We start from the raw sequence: 25,940 nt of genomic DNA, 5'->3' as shown, positions 1-25,940 counted from the left end.
AAATTCTAAACCCTATTTCCAGAAGAGTGCATAAAAGAACAAGAAATTACGATGGTTTGGCTGTCACATTTTGAATCTGATGCTTGCAACACACAAGAGCAGAATAATAGTGAAAGATTTATAGAATTTACAAATTACTACATAGAAACATTCAACAATAAGCAGGTGAACTGGTAACAGGTGAGGGTATCATGATTGGTTGAAAAATGATTATCCACCAAAAGCTCAGTGTTTGTAAACAAAGATGGGTCGTGGTTCACCACTTTGTGCCAAACTTTGTGACAGAATTGTCACAGCTCAAAGAGAACGTTTCTCAAAGCAAGATTTTGTAAATTTAATTACCCTTCTTGACCAAGGACCAAGCGTACCAAAGCTGAATGTACGGAAAGAGTAAGAAACAGTGTAGAAGTGTTGATTGGTCAAGGAGACTCTCCACTGGTGTAAGAGAATACAAGCATCATATTTAGAACCCAACTGCAATAGATAACTGCAATGTAGTGAAAACATAAACGGGGCTACAGAAAACTAACCACCTCAACATCCACAAAGATGCAAACCAAATATTGTCCTTTTTTTTTTGTTTGTGTTTTCTTCATTAATGCAAAATTTTAGGGTTTCAAAAAATGAGGGTTCTAAAACTTTTGTTCCTGCAAGTGTATACAAGCTTTACCATCACTGTTACATTAGCTGGTTTACGAAGTGCTAAGCTTTAGTCTCCCTAGTGAAGCTGTAATGGGTGTAATTCTGAAGTAAATGGACTAATGGGCTGTAGCATTATTAAACTGAATCACTGTTGCAGTAAACTGATCTTCTGTAGTGGAATATGTAGCTGTGCAAAGTCAAAAATCCAGAGTAGCTGACAATCTTATCAATAAATCAATAAGATTTAGCTATAAAAATCAAAAAGTGAAAAAATTCTTTGTTGTTCTGAATGCTTGAACAAATAGCATATTTTCATTTGATTTATATTATATTTAACGTTACATGTGACTTGATTTGATATTGTAGGAGACGTTATTTGCTGACAGTATTTACAGACCTGAATTACAGAAAAGGAGGACAGAAGGAAAAGTAGAAAAAAAGTAAATAAAAATATCCTTGACAAGAACAAGTCTAGATATGTAAACTAATAAGCTTGGTTGTTTTTTGTATATACACATGCTTGTTCTAAAGTTGATGGCTGCAGCATGTTCAAATCATTACAAAACCATTTGTAATCGTTTGAGTATTAGGGACACCAGTTCATTGTATTGGAATTTTTCCATTTTATCTTAATATTACACTTTAGCTGTTCAACATTCTGGAGTCTCCCTTGTTGTATGCTGTGCTTTCAACAGGTCTGGAGTGCTGACAGGCCAGTCTAGCACCTCACTCTCTTACTACAAAGACACACTGTTATAACATGTGCAGAATGTGGCTTGGCAATGTCTTGCTGAAACAAGCAGAGGCGTCCCTGAAAAGATGGCAGCACATGTTGCTTCAAAAATGTATATACTTCTTTAATATTTTGCACAGACGGGCATAATTATGTTGGTACCATTCAGGATGTTTATCTCTTTCACCCGTAAAACATGCTCATAATTGTTTTAAGATCAGTGTAAAACATTTTAAGGTTTCACCTTGTGTCAGTCTATTTTTGATGGGCCTGAGCCAGAGAGTTCGGCAGTGTTTCTGGATGTTTTTGATATATAGCTTCCACTTTGTATAATAGAATGTGCATTTTAGTGCAGTGATCAACTGTTTTATGACAACAGTTTTCTGAAGTATTGCAGAGCTTTTCATTATATACAGTTATATATATTTAAGCGTATGCTGTCTACGGTAAAGTCACATGATGTAGTTTTGGCCTTGATTTCTCCAGATTGTACAAATCTTTTAATCATGTTATAGACTGTAGATGGTAAGAATTCATCGCAAGCATGCTTTAAGTGCATTCGTAAACTGGACGTGTTGGACTATTCAGTTTGACCCTTCTTGCCTGTAAATGACTTTACTGCCAGTCATGATAGCATTAGCTGTTACCTGTTCACCTGTTTACCTATGCAAAAGGTGTTTTTAATCATTTAACAAACTTTACAGTTTTGTATTGCTGTGTCTCAACTTTTTTTTATATTGCTGTCTCAACTTTGTAGACATGAAATTAGAGACACATAGCAGATATGTACAAAAGTCTATAGTGTTAACAGGATACAACAGTAAATATTTCCTCTTTCTGTTAATTAAAATTAAATACTGTCTTCTTTTTATTTGCATTTTACCTCATGTTTCAACTCTTGTGGAATTAAGCTGGTAGTATATTTATGATATGTAACCCCCACCCACATTAACACTCATACATAACACTCTGTTGTTGGAGGAAGTGGTCCCCAGGGGGGGAGAAGCATAAAGCCTGCTGTACAGCCCCAGGTGTCGATACTGACTAATGGATCCATCCGTGTATGTCATTACTCACATTGATTATTAATGATAAAATGACATTTTAAATAACAGATATTTACAGATACTTTATGTATCTGTCTGACTTATTCTTTTTTCAGCTTTTGACCACGATCCTACCAGTAAGCGTTCTGTATAGACAAACATACAAAAAACAGGGCATGGCAGTTAAAATTTTTCATACTAGCAGGTCCCAAACTTTGTCCACAAATTAAAAAATAATTTATCTAAATACTTTTCCTAGCATCCTTTTATGACTTTGAGCAGATAAACGGTTAAAGCAGTGCTCAAAATATGCATGAATGAGGCACCAATTAGCCCCATTCATACACCAGCAGATTACAGATGTGTATGATTACCTAGTTTTGCATGTTTAGCAGTATAGACATGAATGCCACTGCCTCCAATCAGAAAGCAGAGCCAATCATCTCCTGGTTTAATCTTAGCTTTCACTACATTTTTACTGTATTAAATCTGTAGTTTTGTCACAATGGCTCACCTTTTATTAAAATGAAGAGTCCTGCACTTGTTGTGAGCTGCAGAATGTCTGTTTGCAACAAGGCAGCAAGATCCTGGTGGGACTGAATAGCTAATCAATTGTGTTGTAGCTGATCATAACAGTGGGATAGTTGCATTAAAATAAATAATAGTATGTAATGCAGCGGTCCCCAGACTTTTGTGCACCACAGACTGGTTTCATATAAGATATAATTTCACGGACCGGCGTGCTGCTGCTCCCACCTAGTGGTGATTGGGGACAATAACACCTGAAGAGTATTGAACATTTGAAGTATTGAAAATTTAATTGCTCTTGTAGCAAAATTGTATTGCTCTTGTAGCAATCTCAGATTTTTTTTTTTGTGCAGCCGGGTAATAAATGACCCATGGACCGGTATTGGTCCGTGGCCCGGTGGTTGGGGACCACTGATGTAATGGGAAGCAAATGTAACTTGATGTCGATGTAGTGGACAAAAAACCTGATAAAATAATTTTGTGATAAAACGAACAAACTAGTTTCCTTTTACCTGTCTTTATTTTACCCCCTGCTCTAGTTTTACATCAGTTCATACACTTTTTTCTCCATTTTATCAGCATACACTGCAATTTACTCATTTACTTGTTTTGAACCACTGACAGGAACCTGGGGATGGTAGTCTGAGGAATAATCTTGTAGACTTGTTCCATTGCTAGGCAAGGCCCTTGAGGCATGTACAGCCATGGATGAGATGCATTGATATACCGACCTGATGGAGGCACTGCTCATGAAGTTTGACATCTCCTCTAAGACATTCAACCACTGATTCAGGAAAAGGTTCACACCTATCACTGCCTGAATGGCTGTTTGGTTAAATCAGAACTACTCAGTAAGAAGAAGGTCAGAGCTGTTGTTGATGGTCCTGTAAGCAAATGTCTGCACCTTGCTCCAGGAGCATGAGCCTGTGAATGGACTAACTTTAGCACAGCTGGCTCAACAGTACCTGAATGCTCAAAAGGACTCGCAGCAGTCCTCAGCAGTACCACTGTGGGACTTGTTGAGGTTATTGTCAGTTGTCATCCAGAACAAGGGCAACCTCAAGATATGTTTTGATTGATTAAAATGATGATCAATATTAATTTCATTAACTGGTAAGAATCAGGTGTGGACCAACAATCAGACGGCCACTTAAATTTTACTCAGGACCCAGAAATAGCATCTAGCTCTAAAATGCAAATGAATGCTGTCTCAAACAATTGCTGCCAATTACCTGGACCAGGACCACGATAATGTAGCAGAATAACAGGTTGGGTTGCACTTTGAAAATGTAAAAACATCTGACATTTCTGAATCAAGCAGCAAGAGAACCCTGCTCTTATTTGTCCTCTGTATGTCACTTCTTCTTTGATGTACCTGTCTGTAGTCTGCTGCATCCACTAGAGACTTCTGTCATTTCCATTAACCTAAGTATAAAACCCATTACATCACCACTACTTTCTGCCTCTGCCTCTAGCTGGAAGCCTCTGATAACTGCACTAATGTATCGTTGAGCCATCTGCCAGGCCCATTCAGACATCTGTGAATACAAATCCTATCAACACAAACCTACACGTGCAACAGTGTTTTTCTATACACAACCGTCTGACCCTCCTAATTAACCTTCATTCCCAAAAGAGGTAAGAACAATAGTTGGGGGGGAGGTGTCTTTGGTTAGCTAAACTGTAACTCTAAACAAAACTTAATGCAGACACGACCAATAATGGGAGTGAAGGCAGACAGACAAGACAAGAAATGGTATGGTCTACTTTCAGGGTGTCTGACATTATGTGTGTATGTATATGAGTATACACACACACATACATACATACATATTATAATGTTAACCCCCCCAATTGTCACTGTGTACACATTCAGTGTTAAAATCCACCTATTGCAAATAGAATTGATTGAAAATTGGTCCACCTGGCACTCAGGCGTTGCAGCGGTAAAACACGCTAGCACACCAGAGCTGACATTTCGAACTTGTCAGTCTGAAACTCAGCTCTGCCATCCGGCTGGGCTGGGCGCCTACATGAACAATGGCGATGGCTGTTGTTTGTACAGGGTGGGAAGCCGGAGAGGGACCTCATAACTGGTGTGATTACGACCTCTGCTGGCTGGTTGATGGTGCCTGCACAGAGTCGAGGAATAATGCGTTGATCTGGGTGTGGCTCTAGACAAAGCTGATCCTTGCAGGTGACATACTGAACACGTGTCGGAGGGGGCGTGTGTTAGTCTTGCTCTCCTTAATCAGGGCGGGGATCGGCATCAGTAGAGAGGAAGAAAAATTGGTCCACCTGGGTCAGTAAAACCAAGCCAATTCCAAGGAACTTTCTGTGGATCATTGCAATCAAACTGTTCTGTTAGTGGATTGTAAGCATTTCGGGATGAGTAGTATGCCACACTATCCAGCCATGTCATCTCTTTTTCCAAACTTAAAACAGCACTAAGTGCCAAGCACATCACTTACCCACACACTGCTTTCCAACTAGTTTAATGCAGAGGTAATTTGGTATGTGAGAAAGTGACTTAGAGATGGCAGAGAACTGGTCTTTAAGTCATGTGTGTCTATGTGATGTCATCTGTCCTGAACATTCAGTCAGTGGATTGGCTGCTCTATAATGAACATTGGGTTGACTGAACAAGCAAATAGCTAACTGTCTGGTTCATTAAAATGCATTTGGTATGTCCTCGCCTTGCACCCAATGTTTTCCTGGTGGAACCTTTCTTGACTCTGATCAGGATTAGTCACAGTGTAGTGTAGGCAGACAGGACAGATGTTTAAAACTGTACTTTAATACCAGACTACTGTATGGTTAATGATTATGTATTTTACTAGTATTTTATTAGTTGTGATATTCTGCAGTTTATCCACATACAGAACTTTTTATAAGATAGTATGGGTAATGTCATTGTCATATGGCTAATGGATGTTAATGTTCATTGTTGAGTAATAAACACTGTTTGTGGTATGTTGTTTTCTCTGCAGAAGTATCGTCAGTGCATGGCTGGTCTCCTGGCCCCTCCGTATGGTGTTATGGAGAGTGTGACCAATGATAGTGAGTCTGCTCTGTATTTTCTTAACTGTACTTTAATTTGGAGTATTTTAATTTTGACAAGTATTTTCTTCTTTGATTATTTTATTTTTCACTAATAGACCATTTTTAGCAATATGTATAAAAGGGTTGAGTCTCAGATGGGATAAAGGATGTGCTGTGGGAGAACTAAGAGATTAAAGAACTGGATGTTCTAAACATTTGTAACCTTACTTGATGACCAGACCTCCATTCCTGACCTCCCTCAGGATGTGCTCTTACAGATTACACACTTCCTCACCCACACTTACCATTACCTCTCAGTAGCTGGCTCTCATTCAGGCTGCATTTTATAGCTGTTCTTTAGGCTTTAGCTACAGTCTAAAACAGCTGTGTTTTAAACTGGTGTAGCAAAGATTTCCATTACAATGCAGGAGGATATACACTGATCAGCCATGACATTAAAACCACCTCCTTGTTTCTACACTCACTGTCCATTTTATCAGCTCCACTTACCATATAGAAGCACTTTGTAGTTCTACAATTACTGACTGTAGTCCATCTATTTTTCTACATACTTTTTTAGCCTGCTTTCACCCTGTTCTTCAATGGTCAGGACCCCCACAGGACCACTACAGAGCAGGTTCTGTTTGGGTGGTGGATCATTCTCAGCACTGCAGTGACAACAGTTGTGCGTGTCACATTCAGGGATATATTAAATGTTTGGGAGTTGTAGTACACATGTTAAATGCAGCAGATATGTGCAACCATAATGACCGAAGTGACCTTAATAAAAGCCAAATTGTTAATTCCGGGTGGCTGGATTAAACGACAAGGGGTACTAACAGGCAGCTGTGGGAGTGCCCATTGTCAGTGGATCAACGAGGGATAAGCTACGAACTGCTGACAGGTTGTAATGTCAGAGGACATAAAGGCCTAGTGGTCCTAATGTTTTGGCTCATCAGTGTATATGTGTGCATATCCCTAATTTGTCAACAACAATGATTTTGTTTTATAGGAACACTTGACAAAGAGAACCTTGGTGACAATTCTCTAGGATCAGCGGCAAAACAGTTGAACAAGGTATAAACAAACAACTTTTAACAGCATATTTTTCCCTTTCTTCAAAACCTACAATCAATATTTTAAATGTCAGATTTTGTTGGTTGTTATAATAGTGTAAGTGTATAATCTATATAGATGTGTGTAAACAGCATACTTTATGTTTCTGTAAGCGTAAATCCTGATAATGCCTTTGTCAAAATTCTATATCTGATAAAGCCACCTGGATTTCAGCTCAGTTATATTGTTATTCATCACATACTTGAGACGGCCATAGGTATGTGGACACTTGACCATGAATTTATTGGACAATCTATTTCTTATGTAATGGATATTAAAACTGTTTGCTTCTTGTCCTTTGTGGCTGTAACAGCTTCCACTTTTTAAAAATCTTTTTACAAGATTCTGAAGTGTGTCTGTGGGATTTTTCCATGAAAGAGCATGTTTGAGTCTAGGCTTTAACTTTGAGTGTTTGTTCAAATGAATTCCAAAGGTGCTTAGTGAGGTTAGTGAGTTAGAATTATAACTACATATAGTGCAGCTAACTACAGTCCCTTCACACCATTGGTCTTTGTGGACCGATCTTTATTCACAATGGCACCTTCCCAAGCTGGTGACACAGCTGGAATCATGTAATTATTTTATAATATAGATTTTACTCTCTCCCATTAGCAGCAGGTTTTGTTAAAGAATCAAAACTTTAAAATTAAGATGCATGTCCACATAATTTTGGCCATATAGTGTGCACATTTTTAATCAGATCTTTAATGTGTTTCTACAATTGTGGATATGCAAAAAACAGCTGTTAAGAGATAAAAAGCTAGACTCACATACCTTCAACTCACATATTTGTACAAAAAATTACTTCCCTAAATTAAGTTTGCACTTGTTAAGACTTAACAGATTTGCAAACACTATTCAGACATTTATGGAACTAGTGTTGAAATAAACCTGTAGAAATATGTATTAGTTCCCCAAAGAGTTTTAGTTTTAGTAAGACTGTGCCATACGACATCTGCAGCCAGATACTTTAAGATTAGGTACATTTTTAAATTGCAAATATTGTGAATTTGCATGAATTTGCAGACAACTTTTTGAAAGACCTGCTTATGTATTGTTAGCTAGTTGGCATTGAAGTATGTGGTTTGGAATGCAGCCACTGAATTGTCTAATCAAACACAAAACGGAGTGAATGCCTTATATCTGCTATGTACATGACCTGTTCATTCCAAATTATACAAATAAACTAAATTAAATAAAATGAAATGCTGGTACGGAGCACCATGGTTGTGCGTATGTTCTATTAGATGTAATGAATGTTCCATATTTACTTTTGTTTTTAAGATAATTGTTATCTGCCCACCTCTCCAATATGAAATCAGGTACTGGCTTATGTAATAATAATAAACAATATAAAATTAATTATTTAATGGTCATTCTCAAATGAGCTATGAGGAATACTAGCTATATATCTGTTTAAAGATCAGAAAAGCACTCATCAGATTCAGTAGACAATGTTTAAACAGTGTGATGCATTATTAAATGTGTTTATGTAGAACAGTTGTATGGTTTTATGCATAATTGAAGATAAGTGTGTTTTAAAAGTGTGATGAGCTGACATGTGAATAGGAGATGGCTGTGGGAAGAGACAGACGGACGATCTCCTGCAGCCATGGCCTGCTGTTTAGCACATAATGTTCCATTATGGCCTTTAATATTGCAATTACTGTAGAGGAAGAAAAAACTTAAAACCTCTGAACACTATACTAATGGTTTATTCTTTCACACTGAGTTGACATCTACATACTTAAGCCACTTGTTCATTACCTTTTACCATTACCTTATGATTTGGCGACTTTAATGATTTATGTAACTTGACTGTTCTTCTTCTGTGACTAAATGATTGGAATACACACATTACCTGATTTTTGTGTTCTATTTTTCTTCTATTTTTTGTCACATTCAGATCTTCCAACTAATTTTAATATAAGATAAATACACAAGTAAGCACAAAATGCAGCGTTTGAACAACCATTCAAGATAAACACTATTTCAAAACCTATATCAGATTTGTGACTAAGTATACCTATTAGTCCCTAAACCTAATAACTGGTTGTGCTACCCTTGGCATTAACAACAGCAGTCAAACGTTTGCGATCACTTGTGATGAGTGTTTTACATCAATGTGGAGGAATTTTGCCCCACTTTATTCTGCAGAATTGTTTTATTTCATCAATATTGGAGTGTTTTCAGGCATGAACTGGCTGTTAAAGGTCTTGCCACAGTATCTCAATAAGATTCAGGTGTGATTAATGACGAACTGTCTAATGAATAAATAAAAAAAATTACCTATAGTTACCTTAAACAGCCTTCAAATTTGGATCAGTTCTTTTTTTTAATGAATTTTTCTCCCCATTTTTCCTCCCGATTTAGCGCATCCAATTTGTCTTCCGCTGCTGACAGACACCAGATTTTGCATCTCGTCCGTGCTTCCTTCTGTCCGAGTCTCTTCTGCCAATCAGGGTCCTTACACAGCGTATGAAGACCCACCCACCCACATATAGTCCGGTCCCCACCCTGCAGATACGGTGGCCAATTATTATTTGCTGCAGGCACTGCCAATAATGCCCGCCAGATGGCGCCCAGCCGACCGGTGGCAACACCGAGTCTCGAACCCAGGAGTTCAGAAACTCGGTGCTGGTGCGTCAGTGGAATATCCCATTGCACCACCTGGGAGCTTTTGGATCAGTTCTGATCTGTACAGCTGATTCTGATTTGCTTTACAGCCTAATTGGCTAATGGCCATTAGGAGGCTATTAAAGGCCATTGAAGGCCATTTTAAGGTAACTATGGGTAAAATTTGTATTTATTCATAATTTTTTACTCATTTATTCATTAATCACACTTGAATCTTGTTGATATACTGTGGTACATATATTATGTCAGACATTAATGACATTCGAGACTGCAATCTTGCACCTAAAATATTTCAAACAGCATTTTAATGCAGCTTAAGTGCATTTTTTCTGGCTCACATGAATATTATTACTATGTAATACATTTTGATTTCTGCAGTTAAAATAATGAATCTGCTAAATGTTATTTTGTGTTTTCAATCAACTAATATGTTAATTTCTATCTTAGTTCAATGCATGTGTTTATCCTGTATGCTTGTTTATTTACTTTATTTTATTTTTATGTTAATTTATATTTTTGTTTACTCCATCATGTTTCATTTTTATCAAGCTCAGTGTCTCTTTTACGTTCGATTTTTCAGAGATCATTTCATGAAAACATTGCCCATCTCAATCTCAAATCTATCATAGAGGTACTACATTTATCCTGTCAATAGATTATGAGGTAATCCAAGTGCAGTGTCCACTGGTTTATTTGTGATACAGATACTTCTGAATTTATAGGTACCATCCGAGAAGATCTTGAGAGCAGGTAAAGTACTGAGGAACGTCATCCTCACCCAAGCATCTCACATGATTCGGGACAGGAAGTACCACCTGAAGATGTACAAGTACGTATCTTAGGAGCAGTCAGATTCTAAGCCTTCTTGATGTTTAGCATTTGTTCTAAGTGTTCTTTGTGTTGTGTGAAGGCGGTGCTGTGTGGGTACAGAGCTGGTTGATTGGCATATGCAGCTGGGTTCGTGTGTGCACTCAAGAGTTCAGGCTGTTGGGATGTGGCAGGTGTTGCTAGAGGAGGGCGTACTCAACCATGGTCAGTCACCCTCCAAAATGTTAATGTCAAATGGATGGTTTTACACTTTTAGTCTGTTTTATTAACAAATTAATTGATTTATATGTTTTTTCTACTAATGAATAACCAATATGATTTTTTTAATATGAAGGATTTCACACTTTGTACTTTCTAAAAATTGAAAACATCAGAGCAGATGTTTTACTCGAATATACAGGCTTTATGGATCTCTGTTGGCACATGAGTTTGAATCCAGTCCAGATCTAACACAGCTTGCTCTTTACATGCATTAAGATTTAATTAGACATCTAGTTCAAGTTAATGCAGATTGATGTTACTAATGCCACATCAGGTTTGTGTGTTTCTGTACAGTTCTATAGAAAAGTATGGGTACCCATGGCCACATGACATGATTTTATGCGTTTTTCTCCCATTTTCTCCCAATTTAGTGTAGTCAATTTGTCTTCCGCTGCTGGGGGCACGCAGCCCTTAATGGAACCCTTTTACACACCCATGCACTCTGCACAGGCGCCTCTCTATCTGCTAATCAGGGTCCTTACACAGCGTTTGAAGACCCCATCCACATATTCCGGTCATCCCTCCCTGCAGGCACTGCCAATTATGCACGCTAAATGGCACCCAGCCGACCGGTGGCAATGCCGACTTTCGAACCGAAGAGTTCAGAATCTTGGTGCTGGTGTGCTAGCGGAATATCCTGCTGTGCCACCTGGGTGCTGACATGATTATTTTTAAAAATTATTTTTCATAATTTTAAATTCTGCACTTAATTACTTGATCTTTGAAGCATAGATGGATGGATGGATAAATAGATAGATAGATAGATAGATAGATAGATAGATAGATAGATAGATAGATAGATAGATAGATAGATACTTTATTATGAAATGAAAGATTAAATTAATTAAATTAAATTAGTTACACACTACAGTATATTTAATTTACTGGTAACAAATGGACACACACTTCTTAGATATTCTTGTTCTGTCTTGTATACACATAATGTTTAAGATCTACCCACAGATTTTTCAAGTAAGATGTTCCAAGTCAGGGGACTTTGAAGTTCCAGGACAAATCCAAAATAATGGCTGAAGCTCCAGCTGGCATTTGTTAAAATACAGTGCAGTCAAAAAGTATTTCTCTCATCATGATTTCCTCTTTTGAGACACAGTGATTTTTTTCTGATTTTTAAACATTTAATACAACAGGACAACCTGAGTAAACATAAAATACAGTTATGCAGCATCATTTAAAAGTACTTGTCCACAGTTAATCAGGTATAACCAAATATAATTCATAATTGTGTTACATTAGACTTGATATACTCAGACAGCAGCCAGACTGCAGCCCTGTTCAATTTAATCATTACTAAAATCCAGTAATGTGAAGTAGGCTAAAATGTTAGAAAGTTTTTTAAAATCTGGCATTTCTACGGCTCTGGACCACAGAAAACCACAGTTAGAGCCATTATATTTAAAGAAAAATTGCAACAATGTTGGAATTTTCCACATGTAGCCAGCTTATCTCATTTTGTCCGACAGTGCAGTAATGACTTATCTGGGAAGTCACAAAAGAACCTAAACTAACATGTAAGATACTGCTGATCTTACTTGCCTCAGATGAGGTCAGCATAAATAAACTCTATTAGAAATCTATGGAATCTATGGAAGAGTTGCAAGCTGTAAAGCACTGTTAAAAATGATAACATAAAGCTTATCTCACATTTATCAAACAACATCTTGGTGACTCCTAAGCTTTTTAAAATAATGTTCTATGGACTGATAAATCAAAGGTGGAACTTATTAAAGCCATGTCTTATTAAAGCCACAATACAGCTAAAACAGCATTTCACAGTGATGATGGTAGCAGTGTGATGGTGTGGGTAATGTTTGCTGCTTCTGGGCCTGAGGGACTTGCCATAATTGACAGAACAATCAATTCCGCCCTTTACCAGAAAATCCTAAAGAGGACGTTCGATCATCAATCTGTGATCTGAACCTTAAGTGCAAATAGATTAGTAGACGACAAGACAAGATTCTGAAGCACGAGAGCAAGTCCACTTCTGATTGGCTCAGAAGATTGAAGTGGCCTAGCCAAGGTTCTGTAAATGGCTGATCTCTGGGTGTTACAATCATTTGGTAGCAGCTGCTAAATGTGGTACAACCAGTTAAGTTTAAGAGCAATTCCCCAATTGCAACATCACTGATGCGTATCCCCACCCTGACCAAGAAGAGCTTGACTGCTGACTGCTATTTTTTACGTGCCAGAAAAGGAGTCACACCACGAGCACTATCTGTAAACCCACCATCTATTTGGCATGATGATGCAACTGCAGTGGCAATGGGGTTCGACTATCAGGCCAATCATGTTTGTGTAGGTGCACGGCTGGTTGATAGCACAGCTGGGATTTGAATTCAGTGGTGGTGAGCTAGTGCATTAGACTGATGTGCCAACTGTGCACCCTAACATTATTTATTGACATGGACAGTGAAAATTGAACCAAGTGCTTTGATATATTTTCATTGTCTTTTCCTGCTTCAGAAGTGTCGGTTAGGCTCATCTGTAAATTGTTTGTCAGCTGCTTAGAGCAGCTTGTGGTTATTAAGTGTTAGCACAAGGTTTGAAGAGTAAAAATTTATTACACACTTAAACTGTCATCACCTGTCATCACCTAAACGACAATTCTCCTTCTGTATTGTGTTACAGTTGATCAAGAGCAGAATTTCCAGGACAAGTACCTGTTCTATCGCTTCCTGGATGATGAACAGGAGGATGCACCATACCCCAGTGATGAGGAGAAGAAAGAAAGTGAGGAGGAACTGCAGGACACCCTCCTCTTCCTGTCTCAGATGGGCCCTGATGCCCATATGCGCATGATCCTTCGAAAACAGTACGTTCCTGCCCCAGAAAAAGAAATGACCTCTAAAAATGTATGGTTATTATGTTACCACTTAAGGACAGGACTATAAATAGAGCTGCTATGAAAAGTTTAATCTTGTAATTGAAGCTAATCAAGCTCAAGTTCAGAAACATACAATGCTGTGAAAAAGATATTGTTCCTTCCTTTTTTTCTGTTATTGCTTATTTTTTGGCTCATAATTAATTTATTAGGGATGAGATATTAAACAAAATTGTATTTTTACAACAATGAAATGTATTTATTTAAAGTATTAAATAAGTTTAAATTCACAATTTAATATATCACTAACACTCAACACCCTAAGAATCACCCTATTAAAGTTTACTTCCCCTCTTGTTTTTTCAGTCAAACCGTTCACCAGTCTGACTAAAACCAATGCCTGTTTTTGGTAGTTTTTGACTTACCAATTAATCTATAGCAATGACATTCTTTGTTGAATTATTATTATTATTATTTTTTAATTTAGAGTTTCTAATTATTTTGTCTCTCACTCTCATTGTAGGCCTGGCCAAAGGTCAGTAGATGATTTGGAGATCATTTATGAGGAGCTGCTTCATATAAAAGCTTTATCACATCTCTCTACTACAGTAAGTGCACATCATACAATGAGAAATTACCTAAAGTAACCGGGGTTGCCAATAAATCACCCAATAAATGTGAGTGTGTTAACACACACACACTGATAATTCGATCAATACAATATTTAGCAGTTACCTGACAGATCCTTATTGTAACTAGCTAACTATGAAAAATCTGATAGTCACCTAGATTAAGTGTTGTTTTCTAGAAGATCTTGGATTAAATTTGACTTCCATTATTTAGCAGATATCCTTTATAACTGTATATAAATTTTAACTTGTACAACTGTATACCCTTAATAAGATTTCTTTTTTCTTTTACAACTGAACATATTAAATCCTAAAACCTTAACAATTCATAAATGTTAAAGCTTGGCTTTGTTTCAGACTAACTAAGAAAGGTGGTATATGTTTTGAAATACAGTCCTTGCTTCTGTCCTTTAATATAAATTCATAATAAATTCATAATCATTCATAAATTGCTGAAGTACACCTGTAGATTTATATAGTATACTTCAAGTATAAAGCATCATCCACTATATGGACAAAAGTATTGGGACACCTCTTGTAATTTTTGAATTCATGTGTTTCGGCCACAACAACTGCTCACAGGTATAATAAATCAATTATATGAACAAAATTATATGCTTCCAACTTTGCAGCAACTGTTTAGGGAAGGGCATTTCCAGTTTCAGCATGACTATGTCCCATGCACAAACAAGCTCTTTAAAAACATGAATAAAGCTTGGTTTAAAGAAACTCCAAATTCCCACAGACATACAAAGTCTCATGAGAAGGCTCCCCAGAGGAGTGAAAGATGTTATAGCTGAAAAGATCACAGATGTCACTCTATTTTAATACCATTTGTTTTGGATGTTCAACCTGTCTCATGATCAGGTATATAAATGCTTTTGGACATGTAGTGTAAGATCACCATTCTACCACTTGGTCAGTAAAATTCTGCTTGATTAAATCTAGCAATGCTTCTTTGTAATACTTGAAGCTAACATCATTACTACTGGTAGCAATGTTACTGGGAAAATCTGATTACTCATTAACATGCTGTAAGCTTTTAATTTTTACATAATTACATTACTGAAGTGCATCTCAAGCTGTTTATCAGATTACTGTTAAATTAAAGGATTTTTGCAGTTGACTAATCATACTGACATATTGCTGATTTCAATACATATTGGAGGTTTTCTCTAGATTTCCTCTAAGTACTCAGATTTTAGCAAAAGTTGGAATGACTGCTCAATTCCTTGGTGCCTTGGTGTGAGTGAGTAAATGTGTAATTCTGTGTTTGAAATGATGAGTAAAAATAAAAGAATGAATATGTAGATATAGTTTTTAGCTATTGTGTGTTTTGTTCTCCTCAGGTAAAAAGGGAGCTAGCAGGTGTCATTGTTTTTGAGTCTCATGCAAAAGCAGGAACAGTATGTAAGTAGCTACATTTGAAAATACCCAACAGTTGTTACAGTCTCTCTGGGACAACAGAAATATGTCCGTGTCTTGATTCTGATTTTGTTTTGTTCTCTGCATTGACATTTACGTCATTGTCAGTGTTTAATCAGGGAGAGGAAGGCACCTCGTGGTACATCATCCTAAAAGGATCAGTTAATGTAGTTATATATGGGAAGGTGAGTTCACTTCTATTCTGGGTCTTTTTTAATAAAAATCATATCATTCTCTCTGGTTTCAATAATATGGATATGAATAAATGGCAATGCATACACATGCATTTATTCAGTTCGGGTCAACGTTGGAAATACCACGCTCAGTGGGGTGTGAACATGCTGTGTGTGTTTTGCAGGGGGTGGTTTGCACACTGCATGAAGGAGATGATTTTGGGAAGCTTGCTCTGGTGAACGACGCACCGCGTGCAGCCTCGATTGTCCTGCGAGAGGATAACTGCCATTTCCTGAGGGTGGACAAAGAGGATTTCAACAGGATCCTCAGGGTGAGAGGGGGATTCGATTTGAATTCGATTTCATTTGCATTTTCTTAAAGGTGGTATCAGTGTGGCAAGATATTCAATTCTTTGGTTCTTCAGTCATAGAGCCTGATTCTCCACTGTCAGAGTGCATCTTTGTCTATGGTTATCTCTCTCAATCTCTCGCTGTCTCTATGCCAGTGTGTAATGCCGCTGTCTGCTGATGCTAGCACAGACAAATTCCTCTCTAGTCGCCTAGACAATAGGAACATTTGCTCAGGAAAAGCAATGCAGTGTTGGACCTGATAACCTGTCTGTTAGTCAGTGAATGTGTATGTGTGGTGTGTGAATGAAAAGGTTTTTCACCTAGAAAACGTAAGCAGGATTTAGTTCACATCTAGTTAATAATCACTGTACAATTAGAATAAACTTTTTGCTATAATTTCTGAGATTATGACTCATGTGATTGAAGGCTGCTGCTCCACCAAAACATTTGGACGTTTTTCTGAGAAGTGTTTTGACTGATGTCTCCCTCTGTTGGGTATTTTGCAACATTGCAAATTAAAAGAAAAAAAACCCATGAAGGTCTTTCACTGCACCCTAACAGACATTTCCAAAGTCTCTTTAACTGTACTGGCATTTCATTTACAGCATTTTCTCTCTGCTGGTGGTTTATACTGCATTCTAACTTGTCAGTCCAAATTTCTCCAAAAGTGTTGAATCCTATAAGATAGCACAATTTAAACAAGTGGCACGGTGGCTAAGTGGGTAGCACTGTCGCCTCACAGCAACAAGGTCCTGGGTTTGATCCCCAGGTGGGGCGGTCCGGGTCCTTTCTGTGCAGAGGTGGCATGTTCTCCCCTTGTCTGCGTGTTTCCTCCAAGTGCTCCTGTTTCCTCCCGTAGTCCAAAAACATGCAGCCAGGCTAATTGGAGACACTGAATTGCCCTGTGGGTTCCTAGCCACTAGGATGCATAAACCAGTGCATTGTAGTGCCGGTCCCACGCCCGGATAAATAAGGATGGTTGTGTCAGGAAGGGCATCCGGCCAAATCAATAATGCGGATCACGATCCGCCGACGACCCCTAATGGGAGCAACCAAGGAAATAGAGAGAGCAGTCCCCATGCAGCCAAATGTAAGTGATTGATTTTACACATCTGGTAACAATGGGTGTGATCGAGACACCCAAACTCAGTAATTAGCAGGGGTGTCCACATAATATTTGGTAATTTGTTGTAGATGTTGCACATAAACACATAAATTCTATTCCCTATAAACAGGAATGCTATAAAAATAATAATAATTATGATAATAATAATAATAATGTGTGTTTGTGGTTGTGTGGTGTGTAGGATGTAGAGGCAAATACTGTGCGGTTGAAGGAACATGAAGAGGATGTTTTGGTTCTTGAGAAGAGCAACATCAGGAGTTCTTGTCATGCAGTCTCCTCACCATACAAGTATGTCCCATTTATTAAGAATTTATACCAGTCAAAAGTGAGCAACATAAAGTCTTAGTCAGGTTTTGGGCTTTTATGACCCTCTAGAACAGCATTAATGTGCTATGGCATATTTTCTTCAAGTCTCTAGAACTGCACTAAGATGACAGGTCTCTAAAGAGTGTTTCCATGCTGGATGAGGGATGTGCCTGCTTCTTTTATAGCTGCTCCCATTTTTTCTGCCGTGTTCCCTTTCTTAATTCTGGACTGATTAGCTGGCTCAGGTCACTGTCATCCTATCCTCAATGTGTCCACTCTCTCCACCATGAATTGCATATATTTCATGGTTATCTTTCTGTCTTCTAGGTACACTGTGATGTCAGGAACTCCAGAGAAGATTGTGGAACACTTCCTAGAGACCATGAAACTAGATTCTAAGTTTACAGAGTCAGGTACTCTTACCACAGCTTACACACAACAGTTCTGTACTGAAGCCATATCCGTAACAAGCCAAAACTTCAGGGTAACAAGTTGCTGTCCAGTCCTCATCTTATTCACCAATCTTTTATATACTCTTGAAAAAAATATACAGTGGTACCTTGTAACTCAACGTCCCCTAAACTCAAAATCTTTAAAACTCAACGCCTTTCATCGATTTGTACCCTTAAACTCAACATTTCCCTTAAACTCAACATGTTCATCTTTAAAAAAAAACCTAATTTATTTAATTTCAAATTAACATTGAACAGTCACTTTGTTAAGTGCTTCACTTGAGCGGTGCAGTAAGACATCATCAAAGTGCACATATGAGACGAATCTGCATTTGTGTAAAATAACCTGAAAGCTCCACAAACTCCTTATCTGTGTTTATCTGGATTTTTCTTCTGTTTCATTTTTAAACTTGTGTTACAGCTTAAGGTTCTGAGAAATTGTGAGAATCAGCTTTTTTTTGAGAGTCTAAAACGCTTAATGTAAAAAAAAAAAAAAGCTTAACATGACAATGTATTAAAATGATGACAGAAACACTCTTAATAATTACTGCTCATAAGTTCTCTCCACTAATGAAAATTCCTCGCTTTGTGCAACAGTTATTTATTATTAACTGTGTTTAATTGTATTTCAGTGTTTTTAATATTATATTTGTATTATTTTTTGTGTATAAGTGTCAAAAACAACCCCATTATTTAACATGAGCCTAAAATATATCCAGTTCCACGGGACCATGGAACACATTAACAGGTTTCCCAAACATCTTCATGGTTAAAAATACCTTGAAACTCAACGCCTTTAAAACTCAACGCCACTCCCAGAACCAATTGACGTTGAGTTCAAAAGTAACCCGTATATGAAAAATATTGGTTAATTGAACTCATATTTATACAAACCCCTTTTTCATAAAAGCTGGGACATTTTGTAAAATGTAATAAAAAACGATAATCTAGGATTTGTTTATTTTCTTGACTCTTTTATCTTTTATATTTAAAAATAATGAATAAGTTACTCAGGGAAAACATACTGAAACATTTAATACTTTTGTCTGTTCATGTTTTACTAAGGTATTTGAATAATATAATGCTATAATTATTTTTAATACTTAAATATACACTTTATTTAAATGGTTTCTAAAAAATCTAGCATTCCTCGGGTTGTTAAGCTAATATACTGTGTTTATATGCATATGTATTTACAGCAAACATTAAATTTATAAATAACAAAACGATTTTATTATTTAAATAGCTCTGACTGTACACATCAAGTTTAAATGAACAGAGTCCTGTATTTAAAGCCTGTAGCGTCTTCTTACTGAGACCAAACGAGGACATGCAAGAGATAAACTAATTCATAACCTTCTATATTTAGCATTAAAAAACAGCCACTGATGCAGAACAGGTCTAGCCATGTGCTTATTGTGCAGGGATCTGGTCTAATCTTTATTAGACACTAATATGTTAACGTTTGTTTTGAGTATTCATCTTTATCTGTTTTATTTATGTGTCAATCTCATTTTTCATTTTTCTTTACTCTGCAGAACCAGCAATAGATGACTTTTTGCTTATGCACTGTGTATTTATCCCCAATGCTCAGCTATGTCCACTCCTGAAAGCTCAATATCCTTTAATGTTTAAAAAAAAAAATCTCTTCTGGTTATCATGTTTTCCCAAAAATAAAAAGCCTAAAAACATGATCTTTACATTTTATAAAACCAGAAGCTCTGAAATATCAGTAATATGCAGGTGAAGAACTTTTTAGTCTAAAATGTGATATAAACTATGAAGTGTCTAGTATGTGGATGTTCTGAATGATCCATGTGTTTCTAAGCAGCTGTAGCCGGTCAGGTGTTGTACTGTGTGTTGTGTCCTTAACCTCAGTGAACCTACCAGGCACAGGCGTCTCAGGGCAGCGAACAGGAGAGACTGGACTACGATCTGAATAACAAGCGCAGGGTCATCCAGCTGGTGCTGCAGTGGGCTGCTATTAACACCCCCCACCTGCAGGAGGAGGACAGCTCGCTGGCCTTCCTCCAGGTCTCCTCCAACACAAAACCACTATGAACAAATCCTTATCTTTAATAGAGTTGCATTCCCAATTCTGCAGGCCAAATTATAGAAAATTATTTATCATTATTTAATTAACAACAGCATCTTACATGTTCTTATTTCATTAGTGTTAATTTTATAAAATACAGCAGATATTTTAACAGCTTTGTATGCCTGACTTGCCTGATCCGGGGTTTGTTCTGTTTGTAGGAATTTTATATATCAGTGTCTGAAGATGCCAAACTTATTCCTGCACTGAAAGATCAGCTTTCAGAGCTGGAGAAAGTCCTCAAGCAAAAGTGAGATTTGTCCTTGTAGTTTCTCAGAATTTTTTTTTTATATATAGGACTAATTTTGCTAACTGTTAACAAGCATTTGTTTATATTTGTTCTCAGTTTAGAAGATGGGAACCCCTCTCAGAAAAAGGTGAGAGAAATAGTTCAACCAATAATGTAAAATAAAGTCATGTTTTATTATAGCATATGCTGCTCTGCATGCAGTAGAACATATTTATTATTATTTATTTATTATCCCTCTCCTTTTAGCACAAGGTTCTCCTCCGTCAGTTCAGTATGGGTGATGAGAAACGGCAGCCAATCAAGAGCACAGATGAAAGTGAGTATCTCATTATTCTGCTACTCATACTAGTACAACACACACACACATACACACACACACACACACACACATACAGTATATATATATATATATATATATACTGATCAACCATAACATTAAAACCACCTCTTTGTTTCTACACTCACTGTCCATTTTATCAGCTCCACTTACCATATAGAAGCACTTTGCAGTTCTACAATTACTGACTGTAGTCCATCTGTTTCTCTGCATGCTTTGTTAGCCCCCTTTCATGCTGTTCTTCAATGGTCAGGACTCCCCCAGGACCACTACAGAGAAGGTATTATTTGGGTGGTGGATCATTCTCAGCACTGTCCCTGCTGCACTAAGAATAGAACAGCGCCCCGTGGGAAGCGTCCTGTGACCACTGATGAAGGTCTAGAAGATGACCAACTCAAACAGCAGCAACAGATGAGCGATCGTCTCTGACTTTACCTCTACAAGGTGGACCAACTAGGTAGAAGTGTCTAATACAGTGGACAGTGAGTGGACACAGTAATTAAAAACTCCAGCAGCGCTGCTTTGTCTTATCCACTCATACCAGCACAACACACACTAACACACCACCACCATATCAGTGTCACTGCAGTGCTGAGAATCATCCACCACCTAAATAATACCTGCTCTGTGGTGGTCCTGACCATTAAAGAACAGGGTGAAAGCAGGCTAAAAAAGTATGTAGAGAAACAGATGAACTACAGTCAGTAATTGTAGAACTACAAAGTGCTTCTATATGGTAAGTGGAGCTGATAAAATGGACAGTGTGTGTAGAAACAAGGAGGTGGTTTTAATGTTATGGCTGATCAGTGTATATATTTACAGTATATACTTAAAGCAACAATCATTTATTCAGTCAGTGTAAACAGTTCTTAAATGCTTTTAATTAAACTTGATCATATTCTCATATTATTTACTACTTGAGATTAAACAGAGTGGGATTTATTCCCCACCTTTGGGTGCAAAAACGTAAAGGTATGATTAGCTCTATTTATGTAGACACAGAAAAGTCACCAGCTATAGTCAATCATAATCACTATCAGAAAATACTTATACAGCAACTTTCCATATCACTAAGTAAAAACTAAGGATATTTTCCCCTAGACATAAGATTATGAGTCCCAGTCATTCAAATTATTGCAGAAATAATTCAAATACCATGGCTGCCATGAAATACATGACATCCTTTAAGAAAAGGGTGAAAGCTGGATATTTTGGATAGTTATATTTTTGGCAAAGACAGTTTCATACTGCTGTAATTCATAAGACCACCTCTGTATTTCCTAACTTTAGTCCTGTTTAAAGTCTACTGCATTGACCACACTTACACCACCATCCGAGTGCCTGTTTCTGCCTCTGCCCGAGAGGTTGTGTCTGCTGTATCAGATAAGCTTGGCTCACAAGACGACCTTCTCCTCGTTCACCTGAGCTCATCTGGAGGTAAGAACATACACACAAACAACATTATTTTTCCTAATAAAGCTAGTTCACTTCATTAGTTTTGGGAAATGTTTGGCACATTCTGTCATTTAGAGTAATTTAACCCTGTTTAAGTATATAACTCTTTATTAAATCTATATTTACTGGTGTGTATAGTACTAATGCAACTATATTTGCAAGTTTAAATGATAAATTATATCTTAATGACCTTGTAGACCACTACCAGTCACGTGATGCATTATTCTCAGCTGTGGCTGCGGGAAGGAGGTAGATTCTGCTCATTTTCTCATCATTGCAGCATACCTTAATGTTACCATCACAACCGCAACATATGCACATATTCAAACACAGATATACACACATATATACAGCGTGTACATGGCATAAGAATTATTTCTAATAGTGTTTCTGATAGTGTCTGTAGAGTCTCAGATAGTATTGAGACTAACATGGTAATATGAGGCTTCTGTGCTGTCAGTACTTGGTCAGAACACAGATGTAATGCAGTAGAACAGGAGTTTAAGAGGAGAGTAAAGGCTGAGGATTATTACGGAACAGCAAAACCTCTGTTATGACAACCAGACAGGGTAACACACAGTCGTGTCCCTGCATCAGAGTTCATGTATGTAACAGTAATAATAGTGGACTATTTATAGAGTTAAAACACCACCAGAGAATTTTTAGCAACCAACATTGATAACAATGCATCAAGTCACTGATTAGACTTAGTGCCACTGTGTGAAATCTGGTTGGGCTTGTTTTGAGGTCTTAATTTTTTTTTTTTCTCTCATTATTAGGGTTTGCAGTTGATTAATTAATTTTTTTTTAATGTTTAAACTAAAAATCACTAGTTAAAACAGTAAAGGTTGCGCTAACCCTGTCACACTAAACAATGTGTGTGTTTTTTTCAGGTAAAGTAGTGCTGAAGCCCAAAGAAGTGTCTATCTTCTCCTCTCTCACTATTAACGGCCGCCTGTTTGTCTGCTCCAGGGAACAGCTTAACTCTTTGGTACAGAAGAAAAACAAAACAAATTCAGATCCTTTTTTCATTTAGATTATATTTAATTGCTATTTTTATCCATTAATATACAATTAATCGTTCATTTGGTCCTTTTTAATATTTTGTAGAAGCTTAGAAAAGCTGAATTATCATATAAATGTTTTAAAAAAAGATAATTGGCATATCTATTTATGCTAATTTAAAAATGATAATTGCAAAAAAAAACTAAACTATTTCATCATTTAATCAGTATTTCATGAAGCAACAGCTGCTGCGGGAGTGCAAATGTACAAACTAATTGTTATGCTTTCTTGTGTTTGTGTAGACTCCACTGCCAGAGCAGGAAGGTCCATCTGGTGGTTCCATGTCCAGCTTTGAGCTGATGAGCTCTAAAGATCTGGCCTACCAGATGACTCTGTACGACTGGGAACTTTTTAACTGTGTGCATGAGGTATCCAGACACACAAAATCAACATGTCATTCTGTTTGTGCCTAAAGTTCTCTGTATTAATATAAAAGCAGTTTTCTAGCAAGTGTGGAGTTCTTGTGTAATACGCTCAGGTTCCTTGGCAAGACGTGGCTGGGATTTGCTTTAATGTGTTAAAGTTTTACATTAGCAGGGAATAAGACTCTTTGATTGGCAAATAACATAGTATTAATTATTGATGTCTATAGTGCATTTAAAGCATTAAACATAAAAGTACAGAAATACAGACAAACTAACTACATGTTTCTATATGTTTTGAATGAACAGTCTGGCCTAACAGTTAAACTTAGTTAACTTAGACATTTTGTAAATTTATAGAAATGTAACTATGTGACTTTAAATGACATCCTTTAAACAGTCGATCAGTGGCAAGCAAAAGTAAAGAATGGTGTAGACAATGTGTTTATTGAATAAAGTTATTTTATATTATACCAATTTGGCAAAAATTGATTGTACAGCCAACATGAATTTTTGCACAATCTAAAAATGTATGGAAGGTATTAATCTGTGTATGAACAAATCTTAATGATAAAACTTGAATGTTTGGACTAAATTTGAAATCTACAATGGTTTAAATGGGCTGCACGGTGGCTCAGTGGGTAGCACTGTCGCCTCACACGTTCGCTCTCCAGGTGGGGCGGTCCAGGTCCTTTCTGTGTGGAGTTTGCATGTTGTCCCTGTGTCTGCTTGGTTTTCCTCCGGGTGCTCCGGTTTCCTCCCAGGACATGCAAGTGAACATAGCTGTATGTTAACAACTTTGTGTAATGAGTAACTACCGTTCCTGTCATGAATGTAACCAAAGTGTAAAACATGACGTTAAAATCCCATTAAACAAACAAACAAACAAACAATGGTTTAAATTCTAGGAATAGTACAAGACAATTGCAGGACACATAGCGGTATGATGGGGTAACCCAGAGATTTAAAAATTAATGAAAGTAAAGCAACCAAATGTTTCTGTCACACTGCATGCAACTTTAATTAACATTATCATGCAGTAATAGATAAATCTTAAACAGACAGTAGGATTAGATGATTAAATGTTCATAATAAAGATTTCATTAGGATGCCTATCGGGTTTTAAAATAAGAAACCAATTACATCTACAGTAAGTAACTTTAAACTATTTCTTTTGTGGATTGAACGTATGCTGTGCTCTGTTTCAGCACGAGTTGATCTATCACACATTTGGACGGCAGCACTTTAAGAAAGCTACGACAAATCTGGATCTTTTCCTTCGTCATTTTAATGAGATCCAGCTATGGGTGGTGACAGAGATGTGCCTTTGCCCAGCCCTCAGCAAACGTGTCCAGCTGCTGAAGAAATTCATCAAGATAGCTGCTCAGTAAGAATGAGTTTTCCTTTGACATAATTATCTGTTTTTTTATTACCAACACAAACCACCCTAACTCTGACAAAGAATTTTATTTGTCAAGTAAATGTTATACAATAGATGCAAAAAGTATAAATGAAAAAGTGTTATTAGTTATTATTTAAGGTGTTATTATTTATTTTTTGTGTATTTGAGCAACTAAATAGAAACCATGCATTAAATTAGCAGAAAATGCCATATTTTAGAGAAGTAAGTGACAGTAAGGGGTGGCACGGTGGTTCGGTGGGTAGCACTGTCGCCTCACAGCAAGAAGGTCCTGGGTTCGATCCCCAGGCGGGGCGGTCCGGTTCCTTTCTGTGTGGAATTCGCAAGTTCTCCCCGTGTCTGTGTGGGTTTCCTCTGGGAGCTCCGGTTTCCTCCCACAGTCCAAAAACATGCAGTCAAGTTAATTGGAGACACTGAATTGCCCTATAGGTGAATGGGTGTGTGTGTGTGTATGTGTGCCTGCCCTGCGATGGACTGGCGCCCCGTCCAGGGTGTTACTGTGTGTCTTGCACCCATTGATTTGCACCCCACAAGCTAGGACCGCGACCCTAATTGGATAAGCAGTTAAGAAATTGAGTGAGTGACAGTAAGATTTTTAGAAAATTCATTTTAGAAAAAAGAACTTCCCCAGCAGTGTCCAAATTGTATTCACTGAAATGTGTTCTTTTTCTCTCTCCAAGCTGTAAAGAGTTTAGAAATCTGAACTTGTTCTTTGCCATTATTATGGGATTGGGTAATCCAGCAGTAAGTCGACTTAGTCAGACGTGGGAGGTAAGATATTCTATTAAAGCACACAAATTAATTGGACTTGCACACATAAGA

At 37.3% G+C, this 25,940-nt stretch overlaps 1 protein-coding gene across 4 annotated transcripts in view; it reads left to right on the top strand.

Moving 5' to 3' along the window:
* rapgef4a (Rap guanine nucleotide exchange factor 4a) overlaps window positions 1-25,940 on the top strand; it is a 50,798-nt gene that overhangs the window by 22,178 nt on the left and 2,680 nt on the right. For 3 of the 4 annotated variants that reach the window (XM_063006639.1, XM_063006641.1, XM_063006642.1), the window contains 22 exons: window positions 5,940-6,009; window positions 7,004-7,068; window positions 10,325-10,375; window positions 10,467-10,573; window positions 10,655-10,776; window positions 13,480-13,663; window positions 14,196-14,280; window positions 15,651-15,711; window positions 15,835-15,911; window positions 16,085-16,231; window positions 17,558-17,664; window positions 18,010-18,095; window positions 19,673-19,751; window positions 20,018-20,168; window positions 20,391-20,479; window positions 20,576-20,606; window positions 20,726-20,795; window positions 22,107-22,253; window positions 23,165-23,262; window positions 23,579-23,704; window positions 24,907-25,085; window positions 25,799-25,889. In XM_063006639.1, the coding sequence (XP_062862709.1) occupies window positions 5,940-6,009; window positions 7,004-7,068; window positions 10,325-10,375; window positions 10,467-10,573; window positions 10,655-10,776; window positions 13,480-13,663; window positions 14,196-14,280; window positions 15,651-15,711; window positions 15,835-15,911; window positions 16,085-16,231; window positions 17,558-17,664; window positions 18,010-18,095; window positions 19,673-19,751; window positions 20,018-20,168; window positions 20,391-20,479; window positions 20,576-20,606; window positions 20,726-20,795; window positions 22,107-22,253; window positions 23,165-23,262; window positions 23,579-23,704; window positions 24,907-25,085; window positions 25,799-25,889 (2,223 nt within the window). The remainder of the gene's footprint in view (window positions 1-5,939; window positions 6,010-7,003; window positions 7,069-10,324; window positions 10,376-10,466; window positions 10,574-10,654; window positions 10,777-13,479; window positions 13,664-14,195; window positions 14,281-15,650; window positions 15,712-15,834; window positions 15,912-16,084; window positions 16,232-17,557; window positions 17,665-18,009; window positions 18,096-19,672; window positions 19,752-20,017; window positions 20,169-20,390; window positions 20,480-20,575; window positions 20,607-20,725; window positions 20,796-22,106; window positions 22,254-23,164; window positions 23,263-23,578; window positions 23,705-24,906; window positions 25,086-25,798; window positions 25,890-25,940) is intronic. The other variant, XM_063006640.1, reaches the window with a different exon arrangement.

This window comes from Trichomycterus rosablanca, chromosome 12, assembly GCF_030014385.1.
Source record: "Trichomycterus rosablanca isolate fTriRos1 chromosome 12, fTriRos1.hap1, whole genome shotgun sequence".
NCBI classification, from domain to species: domain Eukaryota; kingdom Metazoa; phylum Chordata; class Actinopteri; order Siluriformes; family Trichomycteridae; genus Trichomycterus; species Trichomycterus rosablanca.
This window is presented reverse-complemented; position numbering and strand designations above follow the sequence as displayed.